This window comes from Gymnodraco acuticeps, unplaced genomic scaffold, assembly GCF_902827175.1.
Source record: "Gymnodraco acuticeps unplaced genomic scaffold, fGymAcu1.1, whole genome shotgun sequence".
Taxonomy (NCBI): Eukaryota; Metazoa; Chordata; class Actinopteri; order Perciformes; family Bathydraconidae; genus Gymnodraco; species Gymnodraco acuticeps.
In genome coordinates this window covers 191,555-204,551 of record NW_022991932.1, presented here as the reverse complement: position 1 = coordinate 204,551, position 12,997 = coordinate 191,555, and the positions used below count along the sequence as shown (strand labels likewise).

The window sequence follows — 12,997 nt, the reverse complement described above, 5'->3', positions numbered from 1 at the left end:
GTCCAGTAGAGGGCGGAGCCTGTGTTTATATAACTAGGGTTACAATACGTAACCCCCTGTTCTTTCACTACACCTGCAGACTGTGTGACATCCTCAGTGCTCATAGAGATGAACTATTTTTCTCTTCTTCATTTGAATGCTCTTTTCTGGTGTCAGTGGTATATTGGCAGCCAAACAAGTTAAAGCCATAGTTTATTTTGTTAAGAAAAGTTCAGTTTTTGACAACAAAGAATTACTGTGTAGTGGGTGTTACTGCGGTTTTGCTCATCATGCATATTAATAATCTAAACAGGAAGGAAATCTAGTCTCTTAACAGCCTGATATCCGTATTCTGCTCATTGCTTCAAAGGAAAGTTATCTTTAAACACATCGTTCCTCTTTCACTGTGAGTAGAAACAGTTTATTGATGTAATGATTCTGTAAACCTCCTGTGAACATTATTTAATCTGACATGTTTTATAGTCTCACAGAGATGAGAGGAGCAGCTATGAGTTTAACTGCAGCAGCGAGTGGATTAGTTGTCTTCCTGCTCTCTGTGTCAGGTACTGTACATCTACACTTACATTCATCACATGAACAGAGGGGATTCTGGGAAATGTGGGAATAAGTGGGATGGATTTGTGTAAAAGGCAAACCTAGCAGAAACATTTTAAATGTATTTGTGTGTAGAATTGTAGAAACTTGAGACGTTACTAGTTTTTTTGATGGATTTTCTGAATATCTTGTCGTGCGTTGCTGCTGTCCTTTGCTCCAATCATCTGCATACAATATCAGTTTGCTTATCACTTTTACAAGCGTTAAAATATAGTGTCTGCATAACTGTTCCATCCTCTCTGTGAAAACATTTTGCTTTGTTTTTTCTTAAGATGACTTCAATAATCTCCAGCTCTGTTTTTATTAAGTTTAAGTGATTTAGAGAGATATTCTTATTCTAAGTCATAACATATTGACTCAACTCTTATGTCGCCATACCTCTGCACCAAACCCTTCCAGTTCCTTCTCTCCTCTCTGACCTCAGTGTTATATTCACGCTCTGAGTTAAAAGCAGTCTTCTTCTTTTTCTTATCTGTATATCAGACAGAAGCTGCTCACGCCTCAGTGCTCTGCATGTATTGTTATTGTTCACACTGACCTCAGCAGCAACCTGACCACAGAGCGAACAGAGAGGAAACTGTTCAGAGAGTCTCACACTATTCTAATTAATGTGATCGCTAATCATTCACTGTTCATTTCTATGAAGGCATTTTCCAATCTTGTGTCAAACTGAACCCTTTTTGCGTAGACTTCTGTTCTACCTGCTTTGATTAAGAAACAACAAAGTCAAAGAGTATCATTGGTTTTAAAATGCCTAAGAAGGAATTCACATGTGTTTTTCTGCTCTATCCCAGTGAAGTTTGTAAAATGTTTATTTTTACATTCTTTGTTGAAAGTACTGATCAGGCAATTTCTCAACAATGTATAGATTAACTTTGATGATAGTTTCTGATGTGCTCTGTGTTTCAGTGGTTCAGGGTCAGGATGGCTGGAGAGTGAGTTGCTCTTCTACTGAGATCTGTGCAGTGAAAGGATCAACAGTGGAGATAAGATGCAGCTACACATACCCATCTAGCTGGAATAATCGTGTTAACACATTAGAGAAAACATTGTGGTTAACTAAACAGAAAGGTGGTAAACATGTAGATCTGAACACAGTCTCAGAGTATGCAGGTCGTGTAGAGGATCTCTGTGGAAACAACATCTGCACTCTGAGAATCAGAAACCTGAGAGAGAGCGACTCAGCTGAGTACAGGTTCATGTTCAAAACAAACCAAGCTACATACTGGGCTAATCCAGTCACTTTGTCCGTCACAGGTATCTGAAATATTACTCTTAAAACATTTAACATGTTATTTTAATTTTGATACATGAACATTATTGATCTTTATTTTTATGTTTGTACCTTTATTCAGATCTCCAGGTGCAGGTGAGCAGATCAGGATCGTCTACTCTCCTTCGGTGTCTCAGCAGTTGTTCACCTGGTCAAACTTCCTACATCTGGTTTAAGAACAGAGAGGAAGTGAAGGAAGACACATCTTCTTATGCATACTTCAGATATGAGTCAGCAGACAGTTATTCCTGTGCTTTGAAGGGATATGAGGACTTCCCCTCTCCTTCAGTGTGTGAGTTCACTCAAAGTCTTCCACTAACATAATAACATTAACATGCAGTATAACATATATCATCATTGCACTCATGTATCTATTTACCCACCAGAGGTCGCCAGCAGACATGGCAGAGTCCAAAGACACTGAACCAGGGCTCTAGGTTTTCTGTTTGATTTTAAAATAGGATAAATATACTCTTGCTACGAAGGATGCTACTAGAAAGAAGAATACACAAGAATTATGAAGGAAACTTCTTCCATGACATAAAGATTAACTCTTTCCCTCAAATGTTTAGATTTCTGATAAAGGATGGAATCAAGTGAACCACCACTCTGTGTTTTATTATACTATTATTCATTAAAATATCTTCCACCGTGGAATTAAATGTGAAATGTGTTCATGTTATCTCCTCCAGATGCTTGATGCTTGTGTTTGTGAAAAATGTTTTCTGCTTTGTATCTCTGGACATTTGCAAGTTGCCATTATATCTACCCTTTAATGTTAATAACTTTAAACACTTCTCCTCCAGATGCTCCAAAGCTCCCCTCTGTGTCAGTGAGTCCCTTTGGTGAGATAGAGCAGGGCAGTTCAGTGACTCTGACCTGTAGCAGTGATGCTAACCCAGCAGCTAACTACACCTGGTACAAGAGGAATGGAAGTGCAAACCTTTCTTCTGTCAAAGTAGGACCACGTCTCGTCCTCAGCTCCATCCAGTCCTCTGACTCTGGACAGTATTACTGCAGAACTGAGAATCTGCTTGGGAGGAGAAGATCTGAATCCATCTCTATTGATGTGAAATGTGAGTAAAACCCAGATGATTTAAAAAGCATCATGCAACCAATGACTACTTTGTTCACAGTCTGCTGCTGTAGGTCAATGAGATGGAGAGCAGCTAAAGTAGATGATGAACATGAAGTTTTATCTACTATTGGCTCTCAAATCTGCACGTATGTTCAGGGTATTCAAGCCAGCAGTCATACAGAAAACGATATACTGTATATACAGAACATAATTGTTTTCTTCAGCTCTGTACCTGTGAACAAAACACTTCCATATTTCAGATGCACCCACACAAATAACTACGTCTCATTTCAATACTCAATTCAACATGATGTATTTGTAACCTTTTGTTGATTTATTGTATTTCCTCCAGATGCTCCAAAGCTCCCCTCTGTGTCAGTGAGTCCCTCTGCTGAGATAGAGGAGGGCAGTTCAGTGACTCTGACCTGTAGCAGTGATGCTAACCCAGCAGCTAACTACACCTGGTACAAGAGGAATGAAGACTCTCCAAAAGCTTCAGGACAGATCTTCAACATCACTGACTTCAGAGCTGAACACAGTGGGAGTTATTCCTGTGGAGCTCAGAACAAGTTAGGGCGTAGTAACTCCACCTTTCATCTGATTGTTGTGGCATGTAAGTTCTCTACATTCACCAGACCTGATTCACTTGTCAGTGTTCAGGGAGGAACCTCCATGGTGTCAGAGGTGGATCACACTGACAATGTGATTTATCAATCTATAGTTAGAAGTATCACATATGTGTTCATGTTTCTAGGGAGTTCAACAATGATAGTGAATATCATCAGGACGACTCTGGGGGTCTTGATTCTGATTCTTGCGCTTCTCCTGAGTCTTTGGATGAGGTACAACAATATACATTCATCAGTTTAAACATCCTTCTAACATCTTTTAGTTTACTGCTATGAAATAAAATCTGTCTTTGTTGTTGTCCTTAATCCAGGAAGAAGAAAGCTCTGCGCTCCACCACTGAAGCACCTGAAGAGATAGAGGTGAGAGAGAGCGGACCTATTGACAACATTTCCCCTTCCTCAAAGCTATACTGTGGCTCATACATGCAATGTGAAGAGAACTTGTGATTAAAGACAACTTCCGGAGTTGAAACCAGTTATGAATTTAGCCAAGAAATAATTGGCATCAACTTTAATATAATGAAAAAAAAATAATAAAATCTATAGGCAGGTTTCATGAACGAGGGTCTAATTGTGTCTTCTCTCACTTCATCAGTTGGACTCTGATCCTGAGTATGAGAACAACTCACACACTGCAGCACAGACAGAAGACACAGAGGAGCAGGAAGACATGGTGTGAAGTCCAGTCAGGTTAGAGCCTCCTGCATCAGATCAAACAGGCCCACTCCACATGTAGAGTCACAGTTCCAGCTGTAACTTTACACAAAGTCTCTGTGATTTTCTTCAGACGCTCACCTGATGGAAACAAAGAAGAAGGACGTTGAAATGTCCCTGTGGAGAGCGAGGCTGTGCAGGATGTGTGCAAAGTGGATATATTCACGTTCAACTCTTAAAGCTTTTATTGTCAGTTTTCAGTAGCAGCAGCTTGAAGGTTCAACTATGTGTACATGTTTATTTGTTATATGCAGAGTTGTTGATATTAAAAAAGTCTACTCAAATTGTTTTTTTAAATTCCACATAATAAATAACTTTGAAAAATCCTCATCAGTGTCTTGGTTAAGTGCTTATAGAAAATGTATCTGACATAGAAGGACCTCTTGCTGCTCTTTTTACATCCTTCTATAAAAAGTTAATTTCTATCACAATCTCTTTGATTCTCCTCTTAAACATGAGAACATTTCAAGTACATCCAGAGGGTTTCCTATCTATTATCCTTTAATCTTTTCTGTCATACAGCAGCATGTTGATAAAGCAGGGATATTGTTCCATCATTACCACAGCTGCTGTTCATTTGGCCTTTTCTGTCCTGGGTCCATTCCTCTGTAAATTAAATATCTATAAATGTGAAAATGTGTACCTGAAAGTGTTTTCATCCCTGCAGTGTGTACCTGATCAGCCGGAGCAGCAGGAGGACCTTCAGTATGCCAGCGTTCACTTCTCCAACAACCGGGCAGATCCTCTTTACTCCAACATGAGAGCAGCTCAGCCCCTCAGACACACGGAGCAACAGGAAGTCCCGGAGTACGCTGCCGTCAAGTTCAGCAGTGCTGCCCCGAGGTGAGCAGATCCTCACAGGAACATTGTTCACATATCATTTAATTCCTTTTGCTTTATTATTACCACTAAGAAATACATCATTTATCTCTCAGGACCAGAGGTCAGGACTCTGAAGAGAATCCAGCTGCATTGTACAGCACGGTCAACAAATCCAGATAAACACAGCAGGCGTTGCTTTTGAAGGATGATACTTCTGTTTTTATACAATCACATTCTATTTATAAACAAATGTATAAACAAAAAATGTCTCTTTCATACACTCCGCCCCCTGGTATACCCCCGAACTCCGCCAAATGAAATCAAGGAAACGTCAACTTGAACGCCAACACAAGAAAACCACACTAACAGTCCATCTTCAAATCTACAAAGACTATCTCCAGCAGTACAGTAACGCACTCAAAGCAGCCCGGTCTAATTACTACTCGCAACTCATTCAGTCTGGCTCCAGCAACCCCAAGCGTCTGTTCTCCACCATCAGCAAACTTCTCAAACCCTGTGACAACGCCACCTCGTCCTTCACCACCGAACAGTGCAACTCCTTCCTCTCGTTTTTCCAAACCAAAATCAGCAACATTTACTAGGGGTGCACCGAATGGGAAATTCTTGGCCGAAACCGATACCGAAAATAGGAAACAGTTGGCCGAAAACCGAATGCCGAAAGGCCGAAAATGATTAATAGAAATATATATATATAATGTATACATTTTTTACCAATGTTGTTCAGCTACCTGATTATGGAAATAGACATGATTATGGCAAAACTTAACTTAAATAATAATCACTATTATGGGTCCATAAAACATTTATTCAGCACTTTTGAATGCATACAGTACATTTATATATGTCATGTATTATTGCTAAAAAACATGATATCGCAGTCTTAGTGTCGCCAACTCGTTTCTAATATGCAAAGACAACAAATGCGTCTATGATGTATTTTCGATCAGACGAGATCTCTCTCCCCCGTCTGTGTGCGAGGGGGCGGGGCAGTTTACACACACGCAGCTGCTACATGCAGCGGAGCACACTGCGGAGATGGCGGAGAGAACGCGCTTCGAGGTGTGGTCAGTGCTTGAATTGGAATGAAAAAGGTGCCAGTACTCTAAAATCAGCAACTTTTTCAAGTCAATTTTATATATACAGCCCACAAACAAGAATTTGGCTACTATAATGCTGGTGGGTTTGTCTCTTTACTACTGTATATTTTAGAAAGGTTCACTGTACTTAACATTTTTTATGATAGGCAGCGGATATGGCTAAAGCTCAGTAAGGTCAATATTAACTGAAAATATAGCAATCAAAGTCTAGATCTTCTGCTGAAGACACATGAAGCAGAGACCTTTCAGGTGAGAGCCCCTCTGGTGGTGTTCAACATTAATGACAAGGAAACAAAGCTCTGGTCAGAAGCATTTTTTATAAAAAGCTTTAACAAAATTAAGTATTTCTGTACATTTTGAATGCAATCTAACTTTCCAACTCAGAAAACGAAAAAGTGCCAAAAGTCTTCTCACATGGCTGAGCTGCTTTGCAATATACTTCACCACTGAAGAATACAAATATGTATAAAGTAAACTATGATGCAATCTAACTTTCCAACTCAGAAAAATGATAAAGAGCATGAACAAAGAACATGTAAAAACAAATGCAAAATTTGCACAATCTAAAATGAGAAACTGTAACTGCAAGTAACAAAGTCTGAGCCATGGTAAAGAGTTACATTGAACACCAAGCTGATCAGATAACTCCCTAGTTGGTCTGAAGTCCTTCTATCTCCAGGATCTGTACAAATCGGCACATTATGCCAAAAGTCTTCTCACTGGGTGAGCTGCTTTGCAATATACTTCACATTGTTAGAAAAGGCTCCAGAAGGCCTTGGGGACATCAGTATCAGGGGCTGGAGCTGGACAGGCTCTTTCATCAGCACTTCTCCTTCCCTTTGCCAGCCAGCACCTCACATACTGTTCCGGATTGAACTGTCCTAGTGATGGTCCATTACATTTAATGAAAACCAGGCTGGACAGTCGGCTGACAGAGAGAGCATTCCTTTTTGCAGTAAGGATATCGTTCATGCAGCTGAATGCCCGCTCACACTCACTAGTGGAGACAGCGATGGTTCGGACTGCTTTCAGTAGAGGCTCCATGGCAGCAGGTGTACGGGATGCCCTGGTTTCCTTGTATTCGCGAAAGCCCTGAACAGTCTCTCTTCTGTCCACTTTCAGCACTTCGCACAAACGTAGCACCTCTACGTCCCCATACTGTACGTCTAACTCCTCTTCAGGCCAACTTCCAGGATGGATAACTTTCATGTCCTGGATTAGCTGATTGTCCCGGGCCTCCCGGCCATGTAATGGGATTTCTCTTGTGCTGACATGAGAGGAGGTTGTGGAAGTCATTCTGTGTCTCAGATTCTCTACCATACTGCGGAAAAACTGACCTGCATGAATCTGTACAAGCCTGCCATTCTCACGCAGGGCAACACCCTTGAAGGACTTCTCAGCTAGAGCTGTATGAACTGTAGTCATGTGTGGGCCAGGCATGGTGACCATGGATTCAAAAACTCGTATTTCTCGAGTTAAGAGCCTATCTGCTGTAGGCAGTGTCATCTCTCTTTTTTGGAGTTGCCGAGAGAGGTCGCTGAGCTCTGTGAGCGCATCGTACATCAGTCCCAGATTGCTGACAAACGTTGCAGATGTGAGCACATCATCCAGGCCCTTGTACTTTGCTCTGTCTCTGGAATCCCTGCTCGTGTCGTTTGCAGCATTTGTGAAGTGATCATGAAGCACTCGGTAGTTTTCCCAGACTGCTCTGACGCTCCTTTCACTTGAAGCCACCCAGCGGATGGACAAAACACGCCCTATCACCAGGAGACGCTGTCCGACTGCTTGCGCACACTGCGCTAACTGCCTCTGATTTTTGGGGGAGGCATGGAACAAGGAATAGAGTTTGTCAAAAAAGATCTGGAAATGATTGAGCCCTGAGACCTCCTTGACCACATCCCCAACTGCCAGCTCTTGACGATGATTGGAGCAGTGCCACACAAACAGGCTTGGGAATTTACTACACAACTGGGTAGCAACGCCTGTTCTCTTCCCTAGCATGACTGAAGCCCCATCACATGCAAAAGAAACGAAACACTGACCTAAAAAGTCCTCGTTAAAATCTCTTCCAAGACACTCCATTAACGCCTTTGTGATGTCATCAGCCGTTGTTCCATCCAACTCGATCAGCTCCCAAAAAAACGTTTCGGGCTCAGCATCAGCTAATGCTGAGCGTAGACACACAACAAGCACCGTTTTACCACTAATAGTGGTAGATTCATCGACCAAAACACAGAGTTTTCTTTGGTTTTCTGTAATGTCTTTTGCCATTTTTTTCTTCAGCTCATGAGCTATGTGGTCGATGATTTCGCCACAGGTTTTATTGGAGTGCAAAACCCTGCCCACGTTCAGCCCATTCAGTTTCTGTACATTCAAATCAATTGGCATGTCTGTGAATGGCCGGCTATGTTTGCCAATTGTATATGCCGTTCGAAAAACTCTGATAGTGGTGTCTAATTCAGATTTATGCATAGACTGCACTTGATGTTGAATAGTTTCACGTGAAGCAGATGTAAGGATGTCAGCAGCTTTTACATGGGCTTGTGATTCTTTATGTTCTTTGATTTTTTTTCTCAGGCTAGCTTGTTGTTTGCCCTTGTCAACACCGAAATGAGACACTGCACACTCACCCCATTCAGTTGACAGTTTCAGTCCTTGTCCAGTGTGTATTCCCAAAGATTTGACATCTCTGCATATCCGACATCCTAGCTTCTTATCTTTAAGAAGGAGCCATGCATTGGTCTTGCAAAAATATTGCACCTGGTCCGTTGTCCAGCAGTCAGGTGCATCGCTTTGCCCGGTGTTGGTGGTGGCAGTTGCGCCAGCAGCAGCTAACTTTAGAGGCTCTGGAGGAGGCGGCGGAGCTAGTGCTAATGCTAATGCACTAGAACTTGGAGCAGGAGGATCAACCAAAGAAAGCTCCCCATCAGACACAATTTCCAACACAGGCACAGCATTCTCTGTATTTGAAGTTTCTTCCGGCGACAACCGCTGTCTTTTTGCACTTTTATTAATCCACGCTAACATTTTAGAAATGCTAATTTGTGACGTGACTTGCTTTCCTTCTCTCGGGGGCGTGCCTGCTCTGTTCTATCACTCTACATAGCCACCCACTGGGTGGGAGTTGCACTGCATAAACACAACACACGTGCATCTAGGTATGTAAATTGTAAAGCATTAAAACATGGTTTTACTACAGTTTTCAGTATGTTGTTACTTCGGCATTATTATTATTATTATTTTGAAACGTGTATTACTATTAAATCACGGTCAAATAGGTTAATTTTGACATAGTCGTTTCCACCACAGTATTTACATGGAGAAGATAAGCCCCGCCCCCTCTCCAGCACGTTCTGTTTGAATGACAGGAGTAAACAGCTGACAGCCGCTGTGAAACTCCAGCGGTTAGAGCGATGAGAATGTCCGTTCGGCACCTCATGACGCATCTACTGAGTACCGGGCGGCTGTATATATATATATGGATGTATAATAAGAACGGCGGGAGAGTGTTGAGTACTGGCACGGTGCATGAGTACCGGAGTACCGCCAGCATGCCGGTACTGAGCAAGAAGTGCCGGTACTCCATGGGTCAGAACCAGAAGTGCCGGTACTGCGTACCGGTGAGTACCGGCCCAATTCCAGCACTGGGTGTGGTTAAACTTTACCCGTCTCGATGTGGAGAATACTTGTTACCATAAGTGCAAAAAGAGTTTAGCATGTAAGCACGAGCAATTTGTCTAAACATTTAGCAAAAGTGCACCGCATGCAGACGGAGGAATGTACCGGGCTCGACCGTCTTTCTAGCAGCTCTGTAGCCCCATCCACGAGTAACGTTTCCACGTCAGGTGTTATGTATGCTAGCAGCAACACACGGAGTTAACTCCATGATACAAACATGGGTTAATGATTAGAGGTAACTGAGTTATTTAGTTTGTTAAAATTTCAGCTATTCTGTTTACAGTCTGTCATCAGATTATTTAATACGATTTGTTAAAGGCTCAGGGCAATCTCGATGACAAAGGTCAATCTCCCCCTCCCCTGTGAGCCAGCCGCGAGCATGGTCGCCGCGTCTTTATTACGTCATCACAACAACACGTTAGGTTACCAACGTAAGCCTGTTCTGACATTCGGTGATATTTTTTCGGTGCTAAACCCCTTTCGGCCGAAAGCCGAAAGGGCCTTTTTAACCATTTTCGGCCGATAATTTTCGGTGGCCGAATATTCGGTGCATCCCTAACATTTACAGCAATCTGACACCCTCATCAGCACCCCCCACCTCCCCTCCTGGCTCCCCCCCCTTCACCTCACAGCCCCTGTCCCACTTCTCCCCTGTGACCCCCATGCAACTGTCCGACTTCATGACTGGAATTAACTCCACCTGCACACTTGACCCAATGCCCTCCAAATTTTTTAAAGAGAGCCTCCCTGCCATCTCCCAACTCATCGCCACCATCATTAACTCCTCCCTCAGATCTGGATCAGTTCCCCCCTCTCTCAAACTGGCTGCTGTCACACCCATTCTCAAAAGACCTGGACTCACACCTGACATCATGTCCAACTTCTGGCCCATCTCAAATCTCACCTTTCTGTCAAAAATACTTGAACTTGTCGTTGCCTCACAACTTAAAGCCCACCTCAGCTCCAATGATCTCTTTGAGCCATTTCAATCCAGTTTCCGATCAAAACACAGCACCGAAACAGCTCTTCTCAAAATCACAAACGACCTCCTCCTCTCCTCTGACTCCGGCAACCTTAACATCCTTATCCTCCTCGACCTCACCGCAGCATTCGACACCATCAACCACGCCATCCTGCTGTCCCTCTTCGAATCATCACTCAACATCACCGACACTGCACTCTCCTGGCTGAAATCCTACCTCACCGACAGACATCAGTTTATCAACATCAACAACTGCAACTCCTCCACTGCTCCTCTGTCCCAAGGCGTCCCCCATGGTCCGGTGCTTGGCCCCCTCCTCTTCATCCTCTACATGCTCCCCCTTGGCAAAATAATTAGTCGCCACAACCTTCAATTTCACTGCTACGCTGATGACATCCAACTTTATATCTCAACAAAAACCATCACCCCCACAACACACTCCACTCTCACCAACTGTCTCTCAGAAATAAAAGCATGGATGCAAACAAACTATCTCCAACTGAACAGTGCCAAATCAGACATCATCATCATCGGCCCCCCATCCCGTATCAAAGACATCCAGAATATCAACTTCACCATTGACATCCACACTCTACCGCCCCCCCCCCCCCCCCCTCACATCCGCAACCTCAGAGTTATCTTCGACAGTCAGCTCAAATTCAACCACCACATCAATCACATCGCCAGGACCGCCTTTTTCCACCTCAAAAACATTGCCTGTCTCCGCCCATCACTCTCCTCCTCTGCTGCTGAAACCCTGATTCATGCATTCATCACTTCACAACTCGACTACTGCAATAGCATCCTCTAGGGCAGTGCTTCTCAAACTTTTTTCAGTAATGTACCCCCTTTGAAACATTTTCTCAGCCGAGTACCCCCTGACCGACCCCGAACATCTTTGATAGAAAAAGCCTATATACATAACAAAATGATATATTATGAAAAACTATAAAATACAATACACATATTTGACATGTTTATATGAGGACCCCCTTGGTGGTTCTAGAAATATTTTATATAAAATTGTGTTTTCTATTTCACTTATTGTACTAAAATTATTTTTGTAATCATGCATGGTATTTTTTTTAATTAAACTTTTTTTTTCTTTTTTCTTTTAAATCTCACGTACCCCCTGCAGTACCCCAACGTACCCCTAGGGGTCCGCGTACCCCCATTTGAGAATCACTGCTCTACGGCATACCATCCAACCTCCTCAATAAACTCCAACATATCCAGAACTCTGCTGCCCGCCTCCTCACCCACACCCGCTCCCGAGACCACATCACTCCCGTCCTCCAGAACCTCCACTGGCTCCCCGTCCGTCAAAGAATGGCTGCACAATCTCACATTACAGCAACAAAATCCTGCGGTTTTTGGCAAACCGAGTACCAGAAAATATACATTTAAAAAAAACAAAAAAAAACCGTTTCATTGTTAGGGGGGCCACAGGGGGTCAGAGGTCAGTGTTAGGGGGGCACTGCCCCCCCCTGGCCCCCCCTAGAACCGCCCATGAATTCAAGCACAACCTGAGGAGCTTCTTCAGGAGGTACATGAATGCTTCCACCCCTATAGGAAATATGGCAGTCAGGTGGTTAACTCGTCCCTTGCTTTGAGCAAGCGCATCAACTTCTCTATTTCCCTGATAGTCGAAATCGATCTTATCTGTATGGCTACGAACATGATTCCACTCTAGGTAGATGCCCGCCCTTAACTCTGCAATAAGACTCCATTGATGGGCATGTGTCAGCGCTTCACCTTTCACATTGGTGAACTGCCTTTGTTCCCAATAATTAAGCTCTTCTTTACCTGCTTTGTAACAATAATCACTATCAGTAACAATACGGATGTGTGTTATTTTACCTTTTTTAGCAAAAAGAAGTCCCTCAACTGTGCTGTACCCGGAATCACACATTTTAGTTTGCAAAGTAATTCACCTGAATTCGTTTTCATTATAAAAGCCCAAGTAACTGCTTGGTCACCTTTTCGCAGACTCCCATCTGTAAACAGAGTTATTTTTGGAGCAGCGGTTTTCTGTAAGGGTCTCATTGTTTCCCTTTGTAATAAAAGGATCACTTTTTGAATCTCCCTATTTTCTTAACAACTGGAGCT

General features: G+C 42.9%; 1 protein-coding gene across 3 annotated transcripts; it reads left to right on the top strand.

Moving 5' to 3' along the window:
• Positions 1–317: 317 nt before the first annotated feature.
• LOC117535722 (B-cell receptor CD22-like) lies at positions 318–4,618 on the top strand. 3 transcript variants are annotated; one of them, XM_034200246.1, is made up of 9 exons: positions 318–542; positions 1,504–1,851; positions 1,950–2,159; positions 2,674–2,943; positions 3,298–3,558; positions 3,700–3,787; positions 3,886–3,934; positions 4,170–4,264; positions 4,362–4,618. In XM_034200246.1, the coding sequence occupies exons 1-8, from the start codon at positions 452–454 to the stop codon at positions 4,251–4,253; spliced, it is 1,401 nt and encodes a 466-aa protein (XP_034056137.1). In that variant the 5' UTR covers positions 318–451; the 3' UTR covers positions 4,254–4,264; positions 4,362–4,618. The 3 variants fall into 3 exon arrangements, with proteins under 3 accessions (XP_034056137.1, XP_034056136.1, XP_034056138.1); XM_034200245.1 differs by having other exon boundaries at positions 4,170–4,618; XM_034200247.1 differs by lacking the exon at positions 2,674–2,943 and having other exon boundaries at positions 4,170–4,618.
• The last annotated feature ends 8,379 nt before the right edge of the window (positions 4,619–12,997 follow it).

Coding starts and splice junctions, on each gene's coding strand:
- LOC117535722 (XM_034200246.1), top strand. CDS start 452: ATGTTTTATAGTCTCACAGAGATGAGAGGAGCAGCTATGAGTTTAACT. Junction 2,944..3,297: donor CATCTCTATTGATGTGAAAT/GTGAGTAAAACC, acceptor TATTTCCTCCAG/ATGCTCCAAAGCTCCCCTCT. Junction 3,788..3,885: donor CTCCTGAGTCTTTGGATGAG/GTACAACAATAT, acceptor TCCTTAATCCAG/GAAGAAGAAAGCTCTGCGCT.